The sequence below is a fragment of the Saccopteryx leptura genome, chromosome 1 (genome assembly GCF_036850995.1).
Source record: "Saccopteryx leptura isolate mSacLep1 chromosome 1, mSacLep1_pri_phased_curated, whole genome shotgun sequence".
NCBI lineage: Eukaryota > Metazoa > Chordata > Mammalia > Chiroptera > Emballonuridae > Saccopteryx > Saccopteryx leptura.
The window spans coordinates 193,490,107-193,514,254 of NC_089503.1; the positions used below are offsets into that span (position 1 = coordinate 193,490,107).

Here is a 24,148-nt window from a genome sequence, read left to right on the forward strand (position 1 = left end):
AGCATCAAACAGGGGTCCCCAAACTTTTTACACAGGTGGCCAGTTCACTGTCCCTCAGACCGTTGGAGGGCCGGACTATAAAAAAAACTATGAACAAATCCCTATGCACACTGCATATATCTTATTTTAAAGTAAAAAAACAAAACGGGAACAAATACAATATTTAAAATAAAGAACAAGTAAATTTAAATCAACAAACTGACCAGTATTTCAATGGGAACTACGGGTTTGCTTTTGGCTAATGAGATGGTCAATGTGCTCCTCTCAATGACCACCAGTGAAAGAGGTGCTTCTTCCAGAAGTGCGGCGGGGGCGGATAAATGGCCTCAGGGGGCCGCATGCGGCCCGCGGGCCGTAGTTTGGGGACCCCTGGCATCAATTTTCTCTACCTCAGGCCTATCCAGGTATTATGTATCTAACATTTCAAGTGAGATGACAGCCCTGGCCAGGTGACTCCGTGGGTAAAGCATCGTCCTGCAGCACCAAGGTCATGGGTTCGATCCTTATGCAGGGCATGTACAAGAAGCAACCAATGAGTGCGCAACCAAATAGAGGAAGTTATATGGAACGCAATGATGCTTTTCTCTCTCTCTCTCTCTCTCTCTCTCTTTCCCCCTCACCCCCCTCAAATCAGTGGACAATTTTAATAAAGTGAGATGATAAATATAAAGCCTTAAAAAAGCCATAGCACTGATTTCTAAGTATTATAAAAATAAGTAATTTCAGAAATTATAATAAACATAACGATACTTGCCAATTGTATGTTTTTAAATCATAAACCTTTACAAAGGTGTATCTACTACAGCAAAATAAATTTTCCTTTATTTTGCTATTTTAACAAAAATATAACATTTTTTTTTTGTATTTTTCTGAAGCTGGAAACGGGGAGGCAGTCAGACAGACTCCCGCATGCGCCCAACCAGGATCCACCTGGCACGCCCACCAGGAGGCGATGCTCTGCCCATCCGGGGTGTCGCTCTGTTGTGACCAGAGCCACTCTAGTGCCTGGGGCAGAGGCCAAGGAGCCAACAACAGCTCCCGGGCCATCTTTTGCTCCAATGGAGCCTTGGCTGCGGGAGGGGAAGAGAGAGACAGAGAAGAAGGAGAGGGGGAGGGGTGGAGAAGCAGATGGGTGCCTCTCCTGTGTGCCCTGGCCAGGAATCGAACCCGGGACTTCCGCACGCCAGGCCGACGCTCTACCACTGAGCCAACTGGCCAGGGAACTTTAATATTTTAAATGAGAGGGGAAATAGGAGGTGAAAAAGTACACTTTATTCTCATTGGTCTAATATAAAACCACAATAAAATAAATTACATAAATGTTAAGGATTTCAACAATCTGCAGAATATACAACACGGTATATGTTTAAAGCAAAACAAAAATACTCAAAAATGCCAATGTTACTAACAAAAACAAAAAAACAAAACAAGAATCTAGTCAAGCAAACACCAAGAATCTAAAATGATTACAAGAAGGAAACCTGGAGTTTGGACTTCCAGAGCACACCTACCATCTTTAACATTGAAGAAGGATCCCCTGAATTTATATTGTCAGCCAATAACTCAATCATCTTCTGATCTGCTACACCAATTAGTTTTCCTGACTTTGTGCTTTTAATCACATTTTCAAGAGCTGTAAAAATAACAAAAACAAAATTAAACACAAGGCCCTTATGTCACCAACACTCATCTTCAAGAATCAGGTAGAGTAAGGAATTTACGCAAATTTTACAATTTTTACAGGTTTGCATTTTATATTTCCTTTTATCCAAGTCTGAATTTGCCTATGGGTCCGTTTCTCTTTCATTGCATACTTTTTATCTTAACAAAAGAATTTTAAAGTGTTACCTGTTCAGTTTTCCTAAAAGGCAACTGAATTTCTCACCTTCTTTCCAGCCTGTTAGCACAGGGTGCAGAGAGCAGATTCCTGATTTGGATAAATAAATAGCGAGCTTCGTCTCGGCAGACTCCAGGTCCTCACTGGCAATGACCATGAACGGGAGCAGAAGTACTACTACCTGCGCTGCCAACTCATCATTTCCACTCAGCACCTCCTCTCTAAGTAATACGTCTGCTGCCACCTCTAGTATCTCGTACCTAAAAGACAGAAGAGCACATTTGGTTCAGAGATACATTAAGACTTCAATATAGCAAAAAATTATCATTCTAGCTCATCTGACATTACACTGGTCTCCTCACCAAACACAATATTCAGAGACATCAAGATAATCACTTAAAATCCGTGCTAATAAAGGAATTATTTGGGATAATAAATTTAAACTGCTAACTTGGGCAAATCGTTTTTCTTTTTTGAGAAATCACATTAGCTTAGCTGTAACACAAAACATCACACTATCTTTTTTTCCTTTTCTTTTCTAAGTGAGAGGAGGGGAGATAGGGAGACAGACTTCCTCATGTGCTCTGACCAGAATCCACCTGGCAACCCCATCTGGGGCCATGCTCACAACTGAGCTATTTTTAGTACCTGGGGCTGATATGCTCAAATCAATCGAGCAATGGTTGTGGAAGAGGAAGAGAAGGCGAGAAAAGGAGGGGAAGAGAAGAAAAGAGGGACTGAAGGAGAAAGAAACAGAAAAGGGCAGGGGAGGGGTGGAGAAGGTTGTTTCTCCCGTGTCCTCTGACTGGGTATCGAACCTGGTACAACCACACACCAGGCCGACAATCTACCACTGAGCCTACTGACCAAGGCCAAACATCACACTATCTTCAACTCCACTAGAAATCAGAAATTCACTCATAAGTTCAAAAAATATCTAAACACATACTATGTGCTAAGAATTAAATATGAGAGATACAAAAACTTGTTAAGATACCCTCTCTTACTCTAAGGTTTAGGTACCAAAAATAAAATAACCAGAGCTCATCAAATACTTCCTACACAGGTATCATGTGCTTCTGAGCTTATTATTTGTTTAATAAGCATATAGTTATATAAAACAGATAAAAGCTCCTTCCTTTCCTACTTTCCAGATTTTAGAATATCATACATTTATACTTTTTTCAATTTAAGAAAAATTTCAAAGAGAAAATAGTATAACGAACCCACCAATGCCAAATGAATTTTATAATGCAAGTGTTACATTAGTTCCATTTCATTACCATGACCAAGTGTTATGTAACTAAGTTGCAAATATGAAAAGAAAAAAATTAAAGTGAATTTGATATGAAAATTTCACCAATTCAAAACAGTACAAGGAGAAATGAGTACATACCATGCCCTATTTTTTGAAAGTTCTGCTCTTCGAAAGAGATTCAAAAGATTTGAAACAGTCACTTCTGAACAAAAGTGTCTCTTGTAAATCTAGAGGGGAAGAAATATCCCAAGTAAATTTCTACTTGATTCAAATATATACAGTACTTGTTAAATTAACTTTAAAAAATAATGAATTATAAAAAATTTATCTCTCAGAAATCCTAGTATAATTTAACTTTTATGAGAGCGATTTCTCTAAAGTGGCATTCATTAAGCCAACTTTCCATGACCTCAAGGTAAAATTCACAAAGTACTTTTCTTCTGAAGAATTTCTGCATGTATAAAATTATGCAATCTAATTACTCCCATGAGCTTTCCCAAACCAGGCTTAAGTTTGTGCTCTCGAGAGATTAAATATCCAATGGAAGAATAATTTTCAAATACATTCTTGCCTAGAGCAGAGAATTTTATGAAAAGGAGAAGAAAATATTTACCAAAAAGTATGCATTTCAACAAAAAACAAATTCACTCACCTCAAAAGCACCAACAGCCGACAAAACAACATCTAAACTATCATCACCTAATCGGGTTAAAATAGCTTCTTTTATAAAAGATTCATCAATACTCTCCTGTGCAAGAGAAAAAAAAAATGTTAATTTAGTTGTTGCTAAAACCCTGTACTGAACATTAGAAAGGAAGGTTGGTTTTGTGAAACACACTGCAGAGCACCAGTCAGGAAACACAGGCTCTGCCCTGAATACAAATTCAAGCACTCTACGCCCACTTGAACTGAACTACAATAGATAACCTCTAAAGGGCCTTTTTAAACGAAGAATTGTTCGGTACAAACCTTTTCAAGTTTTCATTGAAAATACAATATGTATAATCTAAACATAATTTTTGTATTAAGGAGTTGATCGTATTAATAAAACGAGAGTGCCCAGATATTGAGACTAAAGAACCAGGATGCCTAGATTTCAATCCTAGCTCTACTACTTAACCTTTCCAGGCCTCCTATTCTCACCTACAAAACAGAGCTAATGATAACACCTACCTCAAAGGCTGTTACAGGGTTAAATAATACAAGTCAGTGCATAGAAGAGTGCCTCACAAGAGTTAAGTACAGTTAAACATAGCTATTATTGTCATCAAAATTTTTACAAGGATAAGGACATGCACTGAAAAGCCAGTATGCCAAAAAAACCCACAGAACTATTTTTTTCAGTAACAAAAGAAAATAAAGCATATAATCACTCACAATAACTGAAAAATAAGACTACTAATCAGTCTGATGTATATTCCTTCCTATAGGAGGGTAAAGAAATACCACTAAATAATCCTAAATTTTTTTATAGGTCACTCTGCTGTTAGATAAAATTAAAAATCTTTAGAATTCATAAAACTGAAGTCAAGGTTTCATGTACCAACTATCAACATTTCTCAAGAGCTAACAAGTAGCCAAATATCCCAATCTGGAATTCTAGAAGAGAATGTACACCAGTGAGCCTGGGAGCTGAGTGCACGGCACCCTTCACTGAACCACCAACCACAAACCCAGAGGTAAATGCGAGAGGAGGTATAGGGGAAGAAAGGATGAGAAGAGCTGCAGAAATATTAGAGGAGATTCTAGGAATTCTCCTATTACAACAAAGGCAAGTATTAAACAAATGTAATATCCAACAAATCAATAAGATAAACCAATCAGCAGTAGGTAAAAGAAACATAATTTATGCCAGATCAGAAATCAAATAATTTCAAAAATGACTATACATAGAGCAACTGTTTTTAAAGAAACAGTCTCACAGGTCCTGATGTTGCCTTTATTTATATATCAATTTTAAAATTAAACATAACTCCTGAAAAATATAGGAGACAAAAATATTAAACAAAAAGATTTACAAGTCAAATTTTACTACAAAACTAGTAAAATTCAAATTGAGATGAATTTAATGTGGTAATTAAGATTAGCTGAAATTAAATTCTACTTTTAAAATGAACTGGTTCTAAGTGCACAACCCCAGTTCCAGAACTCGGCATCTTCAGACCACCATGCAGTAGGGAAACCGTATAAACTGCCACCACTTTCCTGTTTTAGAAAATTTTCAAATATGCAAAATGTAGTACATGAGACAATTCTAAATATTATACACATGAACATTCCATTTTAATCATAGTAACTATGGCAAAATGTATATACTATTAGCTCTTCAAACGCATGATTTGAAAACTATATAAAAAATTAGCCCATTTAAAAGAAGCTAAAGGAAAAATTTAAGTAAATAACATCAGGGGTAAGCTAACATAGCAAATATTGTGAAGATGCTGCTTGAATAACTGAAGTTAGGAAAATAATGCTCAATTTGAATCACTGCAAAGTCTTCATAAAATATCATTTTGGTATAAAGGCATAATTTACAAATAATGTCAACCTCTGTGCTTACTACTTGGAACCACCAGAATTTAAAACACAATTACAACTGCAGATACTGACATAGAACAGTGCTCCAAAAGCTACCATTCTGATGTCTCCAAATATACTCATGTAAAATTTAAGACAACCAAACAAATTTCAAGGCCCTGACTGTGTGGCTCAGGATGTAGAATGTCTTCCCAAGCAAGCCAAAGTTCAGGTTCAACCCCCGATCCGGGCACACACAAGAAGCAATCAATGAGTGCACAACTAAATGGAACAACCGAGTAGAACAACAAGCTGATGCTTCCCTTTCTCTCCCTCTCCCCCCTCACTCTCAAATCAATGGAAAAAAAATTTTTTTTAAATAAAATTTCAAAACTAAAAAATTCTCAGATAATTTGAGAACCTCTGTAAATTGATCTATAAATTCCAGTTTGAAAAACACTGAACTAGAGAGTAGAGCTAACCTAATAATATACCATATGGAGACATAAAAACAGTTGTTAACAGAGCACACACAGGTTACAATGGGGATACTGAGTGTCCGGTCCTAAATTTTTGTCCCATGAACCCTCATCTGCTTTATTCGGCTTATCTCTGTAATTACACAATATTGACGCTAGGTAGTAACTTCAAGTTCTTATTCTAGAATTATACTGTTCAGCATAAGGATAAAACATAACAAATGAAAGCTATTAGACACAAACCTTTGATGTTTTCATGATATTTTTCAGATGATTAACAGCCAGAAGTCTCACAGGGGCAAGGGGATGATTCAGACTGAGCATCAAGGAGGTATCAGAATCTGCTAAAAACTGCAGGATTCATCACAATTACCAAATGATTTTACCCTTAAGTCTAAGCAGTATATGATCAAGAATAAAAACCAGAGAAAACCACCCAAACTGCCCAACCCACTCAATAACAGCTGTCTTAATTTCAAAAACCAAAAAGTAAAGCAAAATCTGTCTCTAGAACATGGTATTAGTTCTAACATGAAAAAATTGGTATTGCTAATGCTGTGATATGGATTGCCCATATACTTGTATCTATACGTAGGTTTAATTTAGTAATTCTATGCAATAATTTTGTATACTTTATATATATGATTCCAAAGTGAAAAGCACCTGAGGTAAAATACTGTATTAACACTTTAATGGAAATTAAAGATAACTGATTACTGAAGACACAATGCAATTCCTCTAAATAATATAATAGTGACACTCAAATTAGTAACAACCTCCTTCACTGAAATCAGACTAAGAAAATCCATACACTGAACTAAGATTTGGAAATAAAACACTATTAAAGATGAAAGTCTAATTATGAAAGAGAACAGTCAACAATGATTATTTCTCTTCATATTTATTTTCAAGTCTAATTATAAGAACTGCTTAAATGACTAACTTCTAGCAAAAAGACTTAGGGTAAATTATCAGAAAATTTCTGAAGTTCTAACATGCTCATGAAAGACAAATACACCTCCTTTTACTCTGATCAATGACTTCACCAGCCTCCTGGGGATGCTGCACCACGTGGGAAAGTACAGGCAGAGGGGAGAGGTAAGGACATCGCAAACCCTGGTGAGGCCACCTTTCAGTGACTGATAATGAACATCACATATACAATTTCAAATAATACCTTTCCTGAAATAAGTACCATACCCACACTTATTTGAATTCCTTTACCTTTCTCTAGGTATTCAATCCCTGCCAGGTAACTAGGCAAAATTGTACAAAATCTCACCTCTCCATAAAACACTACATAGGGAGGAGTGAAGTAGCAAATTTCCTTCTGGAGTTCTTCAAATAACCACACAAATATACCCTGAATTGTCACAAACTCTTTGAAGAAAAACCCACCTGATACTTTCTTCCACTTGTAGAAAGAGAGATAAACTGGTGAAAGAGCTCTTGCTTTTTTAGGTCTGTTATTTGCTTTAGGTGTTCCTCTAAGACAACATCTAACGTTCTGGGATATCTGGGAAGAAATTAAGAGTTAACTCAGATAAAAAATTATACAAAGTTATTAAATCACACACACCCTACAGGTATAAAAGATAAATAAAATCTTAAAAATTACTGAGACTAAAATTTTAACAAATGGAATATGTAAAACCAAGTGCCAAGTTTATTATTATGACTATTTCAACAAAAAGTCTCTCCATAAAGAAATTATACTCTCCACAGTCCCCACAAAATCCTTAATTCCACTTACATTTCAAATATATTTAAATCCTGTACCTGTCTCTTCACAATTTATTTACTATATTAATCAAAACAAGAGGAACATAACAAAACAAGAGGCACAAACACACACACACAACTTACTTGCTTTCTAAAAGTCTGATAAGTGGAAGAAACTGTTCATTAAGCAAAGATACTTTATTAGAATCGGTTTCTTTCTGTGAACTGTATGAAATATACTCTTCAAAAAGAAGGCTGCAAAACAAAACCAGTATCAGTAGATATGAGAGTTAGAGTTCACGGAGTACCTCTCATGTTGTAGGTGGCTTAGGAATATTATCTCTAACTCTCACATGGATATAAAACTAGGACTAAGGAGTCTTATAATCTGTGTGAGACCAAATGAGACCAGAAACAGCAGCCACGCTAGTGAGCCCAATTATGCCACACACCGACCAGCAGGTTTTCAGCCCCAGCTCTCAACTACTTGTCACTTTCATTCACAAACCAACCCTGAGAGCAAGATGCACCAATGGTGACACATCAGCCTAGGGGTACCGCCCAATGTCACACAATGGTAGGGGGGCCTTCAGAACTTCCTACTCTACTCTCCTAGAAACAGAGGCAGGATCCAAATCCACATCTGTCTGCAACGCCTACACGCAGTGCACTGGATCAAGCTGCCCTTTCACCAAGAAAAGAAAATGGGAAACTGAACTATTTTTACAGAAGAGATAGAAAGAATCTTCACCTCATGCCAACCCTCAGTATAAAGCTTCTAGTTGACATTTATTGAACACCAACTGTGATATATTGTTTCAGGCAATTTGGTCCATGTATTACTAGGAAACTAAACAGTCACAAAGTACATGTAGCTATACCTCAAATTCAGCTTAACGATTAACTTTGCATAATCATGTATAAACACTAAAGACAAGCAAGAGAAATTATTTCTTCTGATGTCCCAATTACTGGACTAAGTACTTATAATTGATGAATTGATATGGATGAAGCAAGAAATACTTTATAAAGGGATACTAGAAAATTGCATACTAAGCCATAAAAATACAAATGATAAGCATGTTAAAAATAACCGCTTACCTAGCCAACAAATGGTCTAAGTTGTTCTCCAGTGAGATATTTGTAAGTATGGCTTCCAAGTGTTTCCTGTAGATTTGACCATCCAGCCCTTCAGTTTCTTCTCCTTAGTATATACAACAAATTAAAATTGACTGGGTAAATAAGTTGGCATGCTTACACTATTAAATTTATTTACAGCAGAAACTTTCCTATAGGAATAACTTTAAAACTTATACACTAAAACCGCTTTTTTAAAAACCTATTTTCAAAAGTGTATTTCACCTATTTAGTCATTTATATTTTTCACAGCATTTTTACATGTATTACCCTCATTTATCCTTTACCTGAAATTCTCTGTATTTTGAAAAACAAGTATGATCATGCCTACACCTCATTAATGAAACAGAAGTCCAAAAAATACAGTTTCTCCCAGGTCATATTACAAGTAGTTGAAGTTGGTACCTGAACGTTAATCTCATTAAACTACAGTTGTCCCCCTTACCCATGAAGATTATGCTTGAAGACCTCCCAGGGGATGCCTGAAACCTTAGGGGTACTGAACACTTTGTTTTTTCCTATATGTACACACCTATGATAAAGTTTAACTTATAAGTTAGTCACAGAAAGAGGTTAAAAACAGTAACTAATAATAAAACAATTGTAACAATATACAGTAATGAGTTATGTAAATGTTGTCTCTTTCTTTCAAATTATCTCATTGTCTTGTACTCAGCCTTCTTTTTGTGATGATGTAAGATAATAAAATGCCTTATTAAGTCAAGAACTTTCACATTTTCTTTAAAGAAAGCACTCTTTGCCTTCTTTCTGGCATATGTGAATTCCTGGCATCACTATTCTTACACTTCCAACCATTGTTAAATGCAATAAGGGTGATCTGAACAGTAAGTAGCACTGTGATGCCGAGACAGCTGATCTGATACCCAAGAAGTGACTAACAGGGGTCAGTGTTTATAGCATGGAGACCCTGGACAAAGGGATGATTTGCGTCCCAAGAAGGAGAGCAAGATTTCATCACACTTCTCAGAACCACATGTAATTTAAAACTCATGAATCACATTTTCTTGGAGTTTTTCATTTAGTATTTTCAGACTAGAGTTGACTGCAAGTTAACTAAAACTTGTTACTTGGAAAACCAAAGGGAATACAACTGTTATCTCTGAAAACAGGCAAGACATTCGTCCCCAAACTTCCTTACTGAACCAAGGGCTGTCACCTTCTATTTCAGACTCACTGTAAATGTATGAACAGGCATTTGGCCCTGCTTTCAAAGACTCAACACCATCAGAATAAGAAAAATACACCTTCATTTATGCTGGCCATGTTTCTAAAACATTTAAACCAAGACTTGGTTAAACAAACCTTATTTCCTAATAGACTGACATACATTTGGCAATGTTTTTCTTAGTCCAAGTGGCAACAGGACACTAAGTATTTCTCCCTTATCTCTCTGTAGTTATTGAAGCATAAAAAACATGTAATGCAAGCCTGACCAGGCAGTGGCGCAGTGGATAGAGCATCGGACTGGGAGGCAGAGGACCCAGGTTCAAGACCCTGAGGTCGCCACCTTGAGCGCAGGCTCATCTGGTTTGAGCAAAGCTCACCAGCTTGAGCCCAAGGTCGCTGGCTCAGGCAAGGGATCACTCACTCTGCTGTAGATTCCAGTCAAGGTACATATGAGAAAGCAATCAATGAACAACTAAGGAACTGCAACAAAGAATTGATGTTTCTCATCTCCCTCCCTTCCTGTCTGTCTGTCCCTATCTGTCCCTCTCTCTGACTCTCTCTCTGTCTCTGCCACAAAAAAACAAACAAAAAAAAAAACATGTAATGCAAGTCATCACTTTCTAATTAATTTTGAGTTTAAAAAATTGGGGGGGGGGGATTTTATGCACAATAAACTCTTTTTGCCAAAAAACTCTTTTGTTGGCAACTGGTTATTTATTGCGAATGAAATCACTAAAATTCATTAAACATCTAAATAAGAATGGAAAGTTTTACTTGGTAACACATTTTGATTGTTTTAAAATAATTTCATAGTCTTTCCTATAGGGACTGTTTTTTTTAAAAAAATAGAATCCTGAGCATATCAAGGATTCTCTCCAACCCCAATGTTTCTCATACAAGAAGAGAAAATTACACAAAAACAATTAGTTAGCAAAAACTATCTTAAATATGAACATGGGTGTGGTTCCTATTTAAAGAGAATCAAATATTAGCAAGTTTTTGGACACAAATGCAGAACCACATACCTGTAACATGATTAATGATGGAGACAACCAGATGGGGAAGCATGTAACGCAGAAGAGGATTGATGTCATAGGTTTCAGAAATCCCATGAAGAATTGTAATAAGATCGGGAATATTACACAAGTGAGGAAATGGCCTTTGAAGAAACAAGTACACAAGCTGTTGACTTCACAACTTACACACAAATGTCAATTTGTCTTTTTTTTTTAATGAGAGGAGGGAAGATAGCTGACGCTCAAATCAACTGAGCCACCCTCAGTGCGCGGGGCCAATGCTCCAACCAATAGAACCACTGTCTGCGGGAGAAGGGGGAGAGAAGGGGGAGGAGGGGAGAGAGAGGGAGAGAAACAGATGGTCTCTTCTCGTGTGCCCTGACTATAGGATCAATACCAGGACATCTGCATACTGGGTCGATACTCTAGCCACTGAGAAAATCGACCAGGGCCTGGTAATTTGTCTTCAAAAAAAAAAAATTATCCAAAATAATTTCAGCCACCTCTGATCACCATTTCCCAATTCAATTATACGTACTTTTTCCAAAGGCTTTCTGGCTTCTGTCTCTGCAGGAGCACTATTAAACAGCCTAATCCTTCCTTGATCAGAGAGGGAGTTTTAGTCAATGTTTTGATGATCTGGAAAGCCAATGAATTGACGAAGGTATCTTCCATTGTCACTTTCATAGAAATCTGACATATTATCATATATGTTGCAGCTCTGTAATCTGGTAAAGATGATTTCAATCCCTAAATATATTTAAAATATAAGGAAAAAGAATGACCTATATTATCTAATTCTATTTAAAATGTTACTTTATCTTGCTAAGTTAGTAATTCTGTAAGTTAGAGATTAGTATCATCTAAAGCACAGTCCTCAGAAGTGAAAAATCTAGATGCTGAGCCTCTTTCCTGAGTGGACACAGAGAAGTGACAAGTCTCTTAGACAAGAGAAGGGATCTCAGAGGGTGTCCCCACACCAACATCTGCCACACACCCTAACAGCCAAGGAGCCAAGGAGCTCATCTTTTATATGCAAACTCCCACCCCTGGAAGGGAGACTTCACTCAGAAGCAGTGTCTGAGTGAAGACAACGTTGGTGAGACCCTGCTGAGAAGTGAAAGCTGTAGCTCACTGGGGACCTGGAAAGTGGCAGGCACCAAGGTAACTCTGAGAAACAGAAGTCAGTGCAAAAGAATGACAAGAGCTTGTGGCTTAAAAATTTCCTAGTCCACTCTCTTTCCAGTGAGGTAACATGACTACTAAGAGAAGGGACCTGGGAGGGAAGACCACCACATGGAGATGGGCAGAAACTGGAGTCATACTATCATGAGGCGGGGAGCGCCAAGGGTTGCAAGAACCACCGGAAGCTAGGAGAGAGGCCAGAATTCTACTTCCAAGGCCCCAGCAGGAACCAACTCTGCCAACAACCTGTCATCAGACTTCTAATCCCTAGAACTGAGTCGATTTCTGTTGTTTTACACACACACACACACACCAAAAGATATTTATCTGGGAATCAGTGGCAGGGCCATATAGCAACATTTATTCTTTAAGAAGCCCTAATTAAAAGTCCTATTTTAGCCGTGGCCGGTTGGCTCAGTGGTAGAGCGTCGGCCTGGCGTGCGGGAGTCCCGGGTTCGATTCCCGGCCAGGGCACACAGGAGAAGCGCCCATCTGCTTCTCCCCCCCTCCCCCCCTTCTCCTTCCTCTCTGTCTCTCTCTTTCCCTCCCGCAGCCAAGGCTCCATTGGAGCAAAGTTGGCCCGGGTGCTGAGGATGGCTCTATGGCCTCTGCCTCAGGTGCTAGAATGGCTCTGGTTGCAACAGAGCAACGCCCCAGATGGGCGGAGCATCGCCCCTTGGAGGGCATGCCAGGTGGATTCCGGTCAGGCGCATGCAGGAGTCTTTCTGACTGCCTCCCCGTTTCCAACTTCAGAAAAATAAAAAATAAAAAAATCCTATTTCTTTTTACCTAATAATTAAATCTCATCAACCATCTGAAATAAATTGTCTATTTTAGAATATTTATGCCTAAATTCAAATTTTAAAAGTAAGAACATTCCTTCAACTACAAAATAATCTACTGTACACTTGAGGAAGGCCAACCTTTTGAACATACGGGAATAGCTTAGCAACGATATTGTCTGATATGTCCTCAGCAGTCACCAAAGCAGACACGATGGTAGACGCGTAAAAGGTTAAGAGAACCCTCAACTGAGCTGAATTCCCAGGACACTCAGCAAAAACCTGGAACAAAAACACAAACAAAACACCTTTCAGAGTGAAAGACTAATAAAAGTATAAACGTATTTATAGCTCTCCTCAATTACCTCAGGCTGACATTTTAATTTTTACCATCTACAACATTAAATACACAAATTCAATGGTTCAATTAAATATGAGAAGACTGACTTAATCTTCCTGATATTTTTAGATTGTCCCTTTAAACTGTTTAAACAAATAGAATTTGGCAAAAGAATAATTCATTTTTATAGGAAAACAACTTTAGTGATCATATACTGATCCCACTGCCCATGCTCCTGAACAGGTCATTTAACAAAAGGAACTTCTGGCCCTGGCCAGTTGGCTCAGCAGTAAAGCATCAGCTCATTGTGTGGAAGTCCCAGGTTCAATTTTCTGTCAGGGCACACAGAAGAGACCGTCTGCTTCTCCAATCCCTCCCTCTCCCCTTCTCTCTCCCTCTCTCATCCCCTCCCACAGCCATGACTCAAATAAACAAGTAGGCCCCAGGTGCTGAGGATGGCTCCATGGCCTCTACCTCAGGCACTAAAATAGCTAGGCTGCCAAGCAATGGAGCAGTGGCTCCAGACGGGGGTTGCTGGGTGATCCCAGTTGAGGTGCATGCAGGAGTCTGTCTTCCTGCCTCTCATTTGATTTAAAAAAAAAAAAAAAAAGGAACTTCCTCCAAGTACCACTGTTATCAGGGAAGACCTCAGTACATTTTCCTCAAGTAGAGCAAGCCATCATTTAGAATTATACATTCATGAAACAACACACTACTCACCTTCACAGACTTTGTTACCAGGCTACAAATGAAATCCATGAATCCAAGATCTTTGTAGCAGTGGGTAATCAATGTTCTTTTAGCTAAGGGCACTCCAGACTGCTGTCAGAGACAGAAAGGACAGCCATTACACAGGGAAAAGTGAAGTGGTTACCAGGGGGATAGGGGTGGGGAGGAGAGTAAAGAGGGACAAATATTATGACGGAAAATGATCTGACTTTGGGTGATGGGCACACAACACAATCAACAGTTCAAATGCAATAAAGATGTCCACCTGAAACCTATGTACTCTTAATTTCTAAGAAAAAAAGATGGCTATTGAATGATCATTATTTTTAAAATAGCTACCACAGCAGCAGCTCTATATTGCTGCAGTTTATAAACACAAAACACAGCCTCTCTTCACAAATGGTGGCAGAGATAAGATTAACACCTAAATTTGTGCAAACCTTAGGCATCCAAGAGAATGTCAGCATTGAGGACAGAGGTAGTCAGCAAAAAAAATGCCTATTTGTCCTGTGTAGTATATTTTGATACATTATTTATCTAAATCTGAATTCTCTAGATTCTCAGTTACTCTACAAGCTAGATCTGGTTTTTGAGCCAATGCAATACATGGTTTTGTCACTGCTTTACAATAACTCTAGTGATAAACAACTCTGGGAACCTGGCCAACCTACACTGTTATTCTCACGACCTAGCAATGTCCATGGTGTGTGTTTGTGTGTGTGTGTGTGTGTGTGTGTGTGTGTATTAGGTGTTTAACAAATATTGAAATATCAGAAAAGGGGAATCTGAAGTAAAATAGGTGAGTAGGGTCTGGATACCTGAAACAAATATGTCTAGAGAGCAGCAGGGTCTGTGTGCCGACTAAGGAAAAATCTTGATACCGGCAGCATGAATGCTGAGTAGTTTGATAAGAAATTTATCATAGGCTGGCCTTCTCTGATTGAACATTCTTCAGTTTAAGTGCTTTACATCCAAACTCTTAAACTCTACTACTTAAAAATTACCATTCCTTTCTTATTAAAAATTCTGATCGACCTCACTGTCATAACCCACGGTGATCTCTTCCCAGCCATATTCTGTTAGCCTACTTTTGTACCCACTTGTCTCATACCTAGCCTGAACCGCTACACCAAAATTCAGTAAAATTTCTAACATACACCTACTTTCCTCTATTGAATGTTGCAAACAATGATAATGGCAAGTCAGTTATTTTTCTACAAAATCATGCTACCTGATCTTAGCTAGATCCACCTTAAAGCAACTATCTTTTTTATTCATCTTTTTTATTCCCTTTCCTTACAACTTGAAAACTTTCTTAAAGTCCTTCAAGTCTTCCTTATCCTTTTAATTTTTATTTCCTGCTTTTCTTCACCTTCAACTTTGTTTAAGCTCTCTAGTTCCAAAATTTAGAATACCACACAGAATGAAATAGTGGAAAGATATAAACTTTAAAAACAAATTTGTATTCAAATACGACCTCTGCTACTTTAGTTATGTAAACTCTGGCAAGTAACTTGACTCTCTGAGCTTGTCCTCATCTGTAAAAATGGGGAAGTTTTGTGAAAACCCAAAATAATATGTGCAAATCTCCTAGCCTGTTACCAGGTGTAAATAAAAGCCAGCTATTATCCCTAACAGTTAAACTAGAAATTAGAAAATATGATGGAGGTAATACTTGGACTGCCATCAGTAGCACTAATGACTTTATTTTTTCCAAACTACATCTCCTAATCAAGATTATAATTTGTCATTTAACAAGCATACCTTAACTGGCAACAACCAGAACCATTTGTGCTTTAAATTATTAATTTTAAGTAGTTGTATAACCCGCACAAATATTCTTGTCTCGTGGTATGGTAGAACACAAGCAATGAGGCTATCTTGATTATAAAGATGAATGTGGAACCTGGGGGAAAAAAGCAAACAACTTATATTGACACAAAATTTACAAGCATATTTTTTTTGTACTTCTTAATCATATTATCACTGAGCTAAAACTAATTAGAATGAGTATCAGTAAAAACAATCACATAACTATATGATACAGGGCAGTTAAACATAAGCCCACTATTTTTTTTTAAGTGAGAGGAGGGGAGATAGACTCCTTTATGCACCTGGACAGGGATCTAACCAGCAGCTCCCATCTGGGGGCCGATGCTCGAATCAACTGAGCTATCCTAGGCACCCAGGGCCAACACTTGAACCAGTCGAGCCACTGGCTGTGGGAAAAGAGGGAGAAAAGGGGGAGAGGGAAAGGCAGAGAAGCAAATGGTCACCTATCCTGTGCACCCTGACTGGGAATCAAACCCAGAACGTCCATATGCTGGGCCAACATTCTATCCACTGAGCCACCAGCCAGGGCCAAGCCCACTATTTTGCATTAAATTACTCAATAGGATTCTACCAATTCTTATGCAGTAATGTTTTTAATATTCATTACCAAATTTATATTCCATTCACTTTCAACTTTTGTTTTAACCTATTATTACATAAAAACTGTGGGATCACTGCAGTCAAATCAACAGAGAAGCACCTGGTCCACCAGGCAGCAATGCTCAGCCTTCCCTCACACTCCAAAGTTCACCTTCCACAGTTTCCTCAACTTCCCTAATTATCAGAATGCTAATACCAAAAGACTAATTAAAAAGAAAACCACACTACTTTCTTTGAATTAAAAAAAAATTATCAAATTACAACCCTATAAAATTTGTCTGCGAACATCACAAAACTTTGTATTGGTCCCTCCACCCTAATAACAAAAGACAGATTATTAATTGTCATATATAGTAAACCCTTTCTAGCTTTCAAGATCTAGCTCAAATGCCTCCTTTTCCAAGCTTTTTCTAATTCCCCCAGCCAAGTGATCCCTCTTGTCTAAACTCCCCCATCCTTTTACCTATATCTTTCTTGGAATAACACCCCACTCTACCTTTTCTTAGTTTTATATGTGGCTTTGTATTAGCAAAGATGTTGCTTTCTCCGCTACCATTTCCTCAACTACATCAAGCAACCCCACCTCAAACTTTGCATACACATTTACTGTAGCACTTTTTTCAAAAGAGTACCAAGGGTAGCCTACTCTTCTTTGTATCAAACTTAATATTACTTGAATAAATAAATGAAGAACAAATGCAAAAACGTACTCCTTACATTAATTGATCTATCTGGGGAAAATTAAATGCCAGAAAACAGAGGAAAATATTACAGACTTGATTACTTTTTGTCTGGTGAGTCTAATATTCTAATCAGAAGACCCCAAATAAAATTGTTTTCTCAATGACACACTTGCTTCCTAAAGGGAAGTCACTTTACTACCACGTCCCTAATTAATGAAATAGGAATCTTTCTTCTCTTAAAACATACATATGGGAAAATGAACAAAAAATGTATAAGCTGGCCCTGGCTGGTTGGCTCAGCGGTAGAGCGTCGGCCTGGTGTGCAGGAGTCCCGGGTTTGATTCCCGGCCAGGGCACACAGGAGAGGCGCCCATTTGCTTCTCCACCCCTCCCCCTCTCCTTCCTCTCTGTCTCTCTCTTCCCCTCCCACAGCGAGGCTCCACTGGAGCAAAGATGGCCCGGGCACTGGGGATGGCTCTGTGGCCTCTGCCTCAGGCGCTAGAATGGCTCTGGATGCAACAGAGCGACACCCCAGAGGGGCAAAGCATCACCCCCTGGTGGGCATGCCGGGTGGATCCCGGTCAGGCGCTGTTTCCAGCTTCGGAAAAAAGAAGAAAAAGAAAAAAAAATGTATAAGCTGTGACATGATGCTAGTGAGAAAATAAAACTGAGTCAGCTAAGACAATTCCTAAAGTGGATAAAGTATCAGACCTTGGAAACAAACTTGTATCTCAGCTTAATAATGTGCAACTTAGACAGCGTAACCCCTCTATGCCTCCTCAGTTTTCTCAATTATAAAATGGGAGTGATACAAGTATCTCCCCATAGGAATGTTGTGAATATTGATATGATGAATGTAAAGTGCTCATCATGGGGCCTCATGTGTAAATGTTCAACACACGTTAGCTATTATAGCTTTTCTAAAGCTATGGCATTTTAAAGGATACTATCTCCCTCTTCCCAAACCATTCATTTTTGGTTTTTGGCAAAAAAAAAGTTTAGTAGTCCCCTTTACCCAAAATACATAGTAACAACTGGTAACAGCAAAGGGACAGGAGCACCTTAGAATTGACACAGTTCGACCTCAAGATCATCAATAGTCCTGTTTCACTATCAACAAAACCAAGTTTAATGGCAGAAGGGCATGCTCATCTCACCCTCGCCAAGTTTATCATACCTCATCTCCAGACAAAATGTTAATCTGTCACTTATCTAACTTTTCAGCTTTAAATTGATAAATGCTGTCATTACTGAATTTTTTAAAAGATCAATGTAGTTAGCCCATAATTCTTTCCGTAATTCCATTTGCTACCTGTGAATTAACCACTCCAGACACTTCTGTGCTGGCTTCAGCAGGAAGTAAGGGGATAAGTGAATGAGGAACAATGAAATGTTTTCATCCAGCTGCTTGTTCACTGCTTTGGATTGAACACTGCGCTCCAAGGTCTTTGCTAGCTGGCTGAACAATGGCGCTTCAAACTGCTCAAAGGAGGGATCAATGCCAAGCAGCTCCTCCAGGCCTGTGCACCCTAGAAAAAGGTCAGTTTATTTAACAGTTCTTTGCAGGAAAGTCATCTCACCCAATTTACCAGTTTTGTTCACCTCTAAAATAAAATTTCTGAATTCTTTTAACATGTATAATATGTAATACAGTCCCAAGAATGAATAGCATTGAATAGTATTACACCAACCAGGAGAACAAAAGGTGCTTCCTGGCAGGGACTGTACTTTACTACTTTTTTAACATCCCCTATAAGTAGGCCAATCCCCTGGAAAGGCTGCGCCCACCCAGCCACTGCCTGCAGCCCCCGTGGCTATTCTCTACGCAGTAGGTGACCTCCCGAACGCGGTGTTTCACCCGGGAAACACACTTCAAGCGTCTAGCACACGACTGTCCTTCTCTTCCCCCAGCAACATAAGTCAGCAAGTTAGAAACCGCTTTGGAAAAGGGTAGATCAGAAGAGAAAACGAGAAAATACAACACCCAGAAAACAAGATGCTTCAAAGGGCTTCCTAAAGGGCAGCTCACCAATGGCAAAGGCGGTGTCCCTGTCAATGGTGGTCGCTTCCTTGGGGTCAAACAACAAAGAGGCAACTTCATCTCTGGACAAGAGGCTGGGGTCACTCTGAGGGAGGGCGAGCCGCTGGAGCTGCTGGGCTAAGGACGTCATCTCTCGCGCTGGCGGACTTCTGAAACACCGAGACAAGTTCCTTCCGACCGTCAAGTTCTGGCCCGCTTCACCGCAAGCAACTTACCGCCGCAGCAGCCGCGTGGCGGACAGGAACCCGCCGCCCGGGACGCGCGGTCTCCGCGGGCGCCCACACTAAACAGACAATGTCATCCCGTCACTGCAGCCCCGGGCCACGCACCCTCCAAAACTCCCTCAGCCTGGGTACCGCAGACCCGAAAACCCGCGGACGCCGTACACCACCGACCTACCCTCAGCTGCTACTCACCACCAGCTCGACTTCTCAGGACTTAGAACCCAAACTCCTCACAGCAGGTCCACATGGGACCGACACCTACTCTAGCCGGAAACCTAGAACACGTCTTCGGGTCTCAGGCACTACGGCGAGAGAAAAAGTACAAGCTTGCAGGAAATAAGAAACGATGGCTCCGCCTCCCTGCAACGAAGTCTCGCTTTCGTGGACAGAGCTTCCGACTTCCGGGCCCCCTCCCCGCATGCAGCCGCCGTCTGCGCTCTGCCCGAGTGGGAAGGTTCCGGTCTTTGCCAGAGTGTGTATGGGCGGAGCCGTCTGTAGCGGGCGGGGGTCACTCAGCCTTGGTTCCGCAGCTGAGCGGGTTTGGAGGTGCTGGGGCTGCTGCCGGGGCACGGCCGGCCGGCTCCGCTGTGCACTCCTGGTCGCCACCACTGAGATTCTTTTAAATGTACCCCGGTGAGATATAGTATACGAATTAAAGTACGCCTGTCGCTTTAACAGTTCTATGAGTTTTAACGAAGACTCTGTCGGTGTAGCTATCGCCCCCCCCCCCCAACATATAGGGAGCTTCCGTGATCCCAGTACCTCCTGCCCTAGTCCCCGCAGGGTCACCAGTTTAAAGCTGCTGAACCCTGGTGGGATAGCTCAGCTGGTTAGAGCAGTGGTCCCCAACTCCTGGGCCGCGGACCGGTACCAGTCCGCAGAAAAAGAATAAATAACTTACATTATTTTTGTTTTATTTATATTTAAGTCTGAACGATGTTTTATTTTTTAAAATGACCAGATTCCCTCTGTTACATCCGTCTAAGACTCACTCTTGACCCTTGTCTTGATCACGTGATACATTTATCCATCCCACCCTAAAGGCCGGTCCATGAAAATATTTATATTTTCTAACATTAAACCAGTCCGTGGCCCAAAAAAAGTTGGAGACCACTGGGTTACAGTGTGGCGGGGATAGCCAAGGTTGTGGGTTTGATTCCCAGTCAGGGCACATACAAAAATCAACCAATAAATGCATAAATAAGTGGAACAACAAATGGATGTTATCTCTCCTCTCTTTCTCTCTCTCTCTCTCTCTCTCTCTCTCTCTCTCTCTCTCTCTATCTCTAGAATCAATAAGTTAATATATATATATATTTTATTGAATTTGTTGGAATATAGGTTCAGGTGTGCAACTCAATAAAGTATCACCTGCACATTGCATCGTGTACCCACCACTTCAAGCAGTCTCTTTCATCTCATTTTACCCCACTTTGTCCACCTCTACCTACCCTTCACCCCCTTTTCCATCTGGCTATCACCACACTGTTGTGTGTGTGTGTGTGTGTGTGTGTGTGTGTGTGTTTACTTAAAACCTTCACCTTCCATCATCCATCCTCCAACACCTTTCCCCTCTGAGGGCTCTCGGTCTGTTCCATGTATCCATGTCTTTGTATTTGTTCATCAGTTTAATTTGTTCATTAGATTCCAGTATCAGTGAGAGCATATGGTATTTGTCTTTCTCCGACTGGCTTATTTCACTTAGTACAGTAATCTCCAGGTCCATCCATGCTGTCACAAAATGTAAGATTTCTTTCCTTCTTCTTTTTTTTTTTTTTTACGGTATAAATGTACCACAGCTTTTTTAATCCAGTCATCTATTGACGGGCACCTGGGCTATTTCCAGATCTCGGCTATTATAAATAACACTGAAATGAATATAGAGGTGCATATATCTTTTCAAATTAGTGTTTCATGACTCTTAGGCTATATTCCCAGAAGGGGGATCACTGGGACAAAAGGCAATTACAGTTTTAATTTTTTGAGAAAACTCCATACTGATTTCCACAGTGGCTGCACGAGGCTGCATATCCACCAACAGCACATCCTTCCAGCACTTGTTGTTTATTGATTTATTAATGATAGCCATTCTGGTTCTTGTGAGGTGATATCTCATTGTAGTTTTAATTTACATCTTTCCGATAGTGACCTTGAGTGTTTTTTCATTTTTTTGGCCATCTGTATGTCCTCTTTGGAGAAGTGTCTTATTCAGGTCCTTTGCCTATTTCTTAATTAGATTGTCTTCCTGGGCCCTGGCCGGTTGGCTGAGTGGTAGAGCGTCGGCCTGGCATGCAGGAGTCCTGGGTTCGATTCCGGCCAGGGCACACAGGGGGGGCGCCCATCTGCTTCTCCACCCCTCCCCCTCTCCTTCCTCTCTGTCTCTCTCTTCCCCTCCCGCAGCCAAGGCTCCATTGGAGCAAAAGATGGCCCGGGCGCTGGGGATGGCTCCTTGGCCTCTGCCCCAGGCACTAGAGTGGCTCATGCGGGAGTTTGTCTGACTGCCTCCCGGTTTCCAGCTTCAGAAAAAATACAAAAAAAAAAAAAAAATTAAAATTAAAAAAAAAAAAAGAAAGATGGTCTTTCTGGTGTTCAGTTGTATAAGTTCTTTATATATTTTGGAAATTAACCCCTTATCAGAGGTATCTTTGAAAATATGTTCTCCACTTCAGTGGGTTTTCTTTTCATTTTATTGATGGTTTCCTTTGCTATGCAAAAGATTTTTAGTTTGATGTAGTACTGTTTGTTAATTTTTTTCTTTGTTTCCCTTTCCCAAGGAGATATAGTGGCAAAAAGTATTACTACAAGAGATGTATGAGATTTTACTGCCTGTGTTTTCTTCCAGGATTTTTAAAATGGTTTCATGACTTACATTTAAGCCTTTTATCCATTTTGAGTTTATTCTTATGACTGGTATAATTTGGTGGTCTAGTTTTATTTTTTTGCACCTATCTGTCCAATTTTCCCAATACCATTTATTGAAGAGACTGTCTCTACTTCATTGTATGCTCTTGATTTTTTGTCAAATATTCATTGACCATAAAGACATGGGTTTATTTCTGGGCTCTCTGTTCTGTTCCATTGATCTATATACCTTAATCTTATGCCAGTACCAAGCTGTTTTGATTACAATGTCCTTGTGGTATAGTTTGATATCAGGTTGTGCTATCTCCAACTTTGTTCTTTTTTCTCAAGATTGCTGAGGCTTTAAGAGTTGTTTTTTTTGTTTGTCTGTTTTTTTGGCTTTATATTGGTAGATTTTTGGAATATTTGTCAATAAATAAAAAGTAAAAAAAAAATTACTGAGAGGGTTCCATGTGTCTGTGCCACTGTCTCACCAGGTAGGTTGCTCTGTGCTCAAAACAACAAAAACCTCCAGTTATTTCTACAGATAGTTAATAATTGCCTTTCTGTGTCTTGTAGAGCAGAACATGATTTTTTAAGTTCTTGTATCTTTTTTTATCCACAAGACATATTTGCTTTTTTGCTTTAAAAAGATCTTCAATATATTTTTTAAAGCTTTATCAGAGTGATAATAAAAGAAATATCCTCAAGTAGTTAGTTGAACCCTTTCTATGTCAGTGCTGATGAATTTGGAGCCATATTACTTTGGAATTAAACTAGGTAACTAGTTTCTAAGCCAGAAGAAAGCAAGCCAGAGTCATAAGTATAATTTTTTTTAAGTTTGGTTTAAAAAATATATAACATGATCTTAAATTATATCTTATAATTTACATTTTAAAAGATTTTTTTGGATATATTCCTGATTGTTTTCTGGTTATTGTCTCTTCAGGTTTGTGACCATGTACATATCTCCCTATATGACTATTCATTCCAGGACCACAGCAAACATACTTATCAGTTGTTATTTGAATTTAATACATCAGTTATAGATCAGATGTGGCTCAGTAAGTCTCTCTAATACTTCTTTTTATGGCTTTTGCTATTTTACATTCATTAAACCCATAATTTTATCTATAACTAATACATATTCTTGATGCAAGGATCGACATTGTTTCCAAGGAGGTGTTTTAACCACATATGCTTTCGCTGGTCAGGAACTTCAGACCACAGAGGGATGAATTCCACTCCTTTCAATCACTGTTCATGGCAAGGACTTTACCTACCCCCTACCCCCACCCCAGCTGCCAAAATCAAATGTGTGAGACGGATATGAATGAATGAGTTGTTCTTTAAAGGATATTCTCCTCACCCCACTCCTTTTAATCCAGAGCACAGATGCTCTGATTTATTCCATGTGTGCTTTATGCCAGGCTAGGTATGTGCTGGTGAACACGACAGCTGAGGTCTCTGCTCTTGTGGACCATTTATCTCACCAGGTAATGTGATTGAAGCAGGATAGTAAAAATCAAAGGAATTCCTTGCCAAGTGGAATAAGGGAAGCCAAGACAAAATAATTAAACAAGGCCAAACAATTTGAGCAATTTACAGCCAGCTAATAAATCACAAGATTTTATCTGCTTTAATCAAGGACACTTAAGAGCCAATGATTTTCACATTCCAGACCTCCCCAGGGCAGATTGGCATTAGTCCCAGTCTATCTTTTTAATTAAAAAATT

At 39.3% G+C, this 24,148-nt stretch overlaps 2 protein-coding genes across 6 annotated transcripts in view; one reads left to right on the top strand and one right to left on the bottom strand.

Annotated features, from left to right (window-relative positions):
• The window catches only part of LGALS8 (galectin 8), a 64,756-nt gene extending 62,783 nt beyond the window's left edge, over positions 1-1,973 (top strand). Inside the window, exon 11 of the mRNA XM_066383705.1 lies at positions 1,897-1,973. Within this exon, the coding sequence (XP_066239802.1) occupies positions 1,897-1,944 (48 nt within the window). The 3' untranslated portion in view covers positions 1,945-1,973. The remainder of the gene's footprint in view (positions 1-1,896) is intronic.
• The window catches only part of HEATR1 (HEAT repeat containing 1), a 55,737-nt gene extending 35,799 nt beyond the window's left edge, over positions 1-19,938 (bottom strand). The window contains exons 1-16 of one of the 5 annotated variants that reach the window (XM_066383681.1): positions 19,764-19,938; positions 19,336-19,496; positions 18,619-18,835; positions 15,955-16,096; positions 14,182-14,283; positions 13,263-13,403; positions 11,693-11,904; positions 11,164-11,297; positions 8,915-9,017; positions 7,958-8,068; positions 7,490-7,607; positions 6,335-6,442; positions 3,748-3,843; positions 3,234-3,322; positions 1,886-2,097; positions 1,512-1,633 (exon numbers count right to left, since the gene is read on the bottom strand). In XM_066383681.1, coding sequence (XP_066239778.1) covers positions 1,512-1,633; positions 1,886-2,097; positions 3,234-3,322; positions 3,748-3,843; positions 6,335-6,442; positions 7,490-7,607; positions 7,958-8,068; positions 8,915-9,017; positions 11,164-11,297; positions 11,693-11,904; positions 13,263-13,403; positions 14,182-14,283; positions 15,955-16,096; positions 18,619-18,835; positions 19,336-19,477 — 2,049 coding nt within the window. In that variant the 5' untranslated portion in view covers positions 19,478-19,496; positions 19,764-19,938. The other 4 variants (XM_066383676.1, XM_066383688.1, XM_066383695.1 and 1 more) reach the window with 4 other exon arrangements.
• Positions 19,939-24,148: the final 4,210 nt, after the last annotated feature.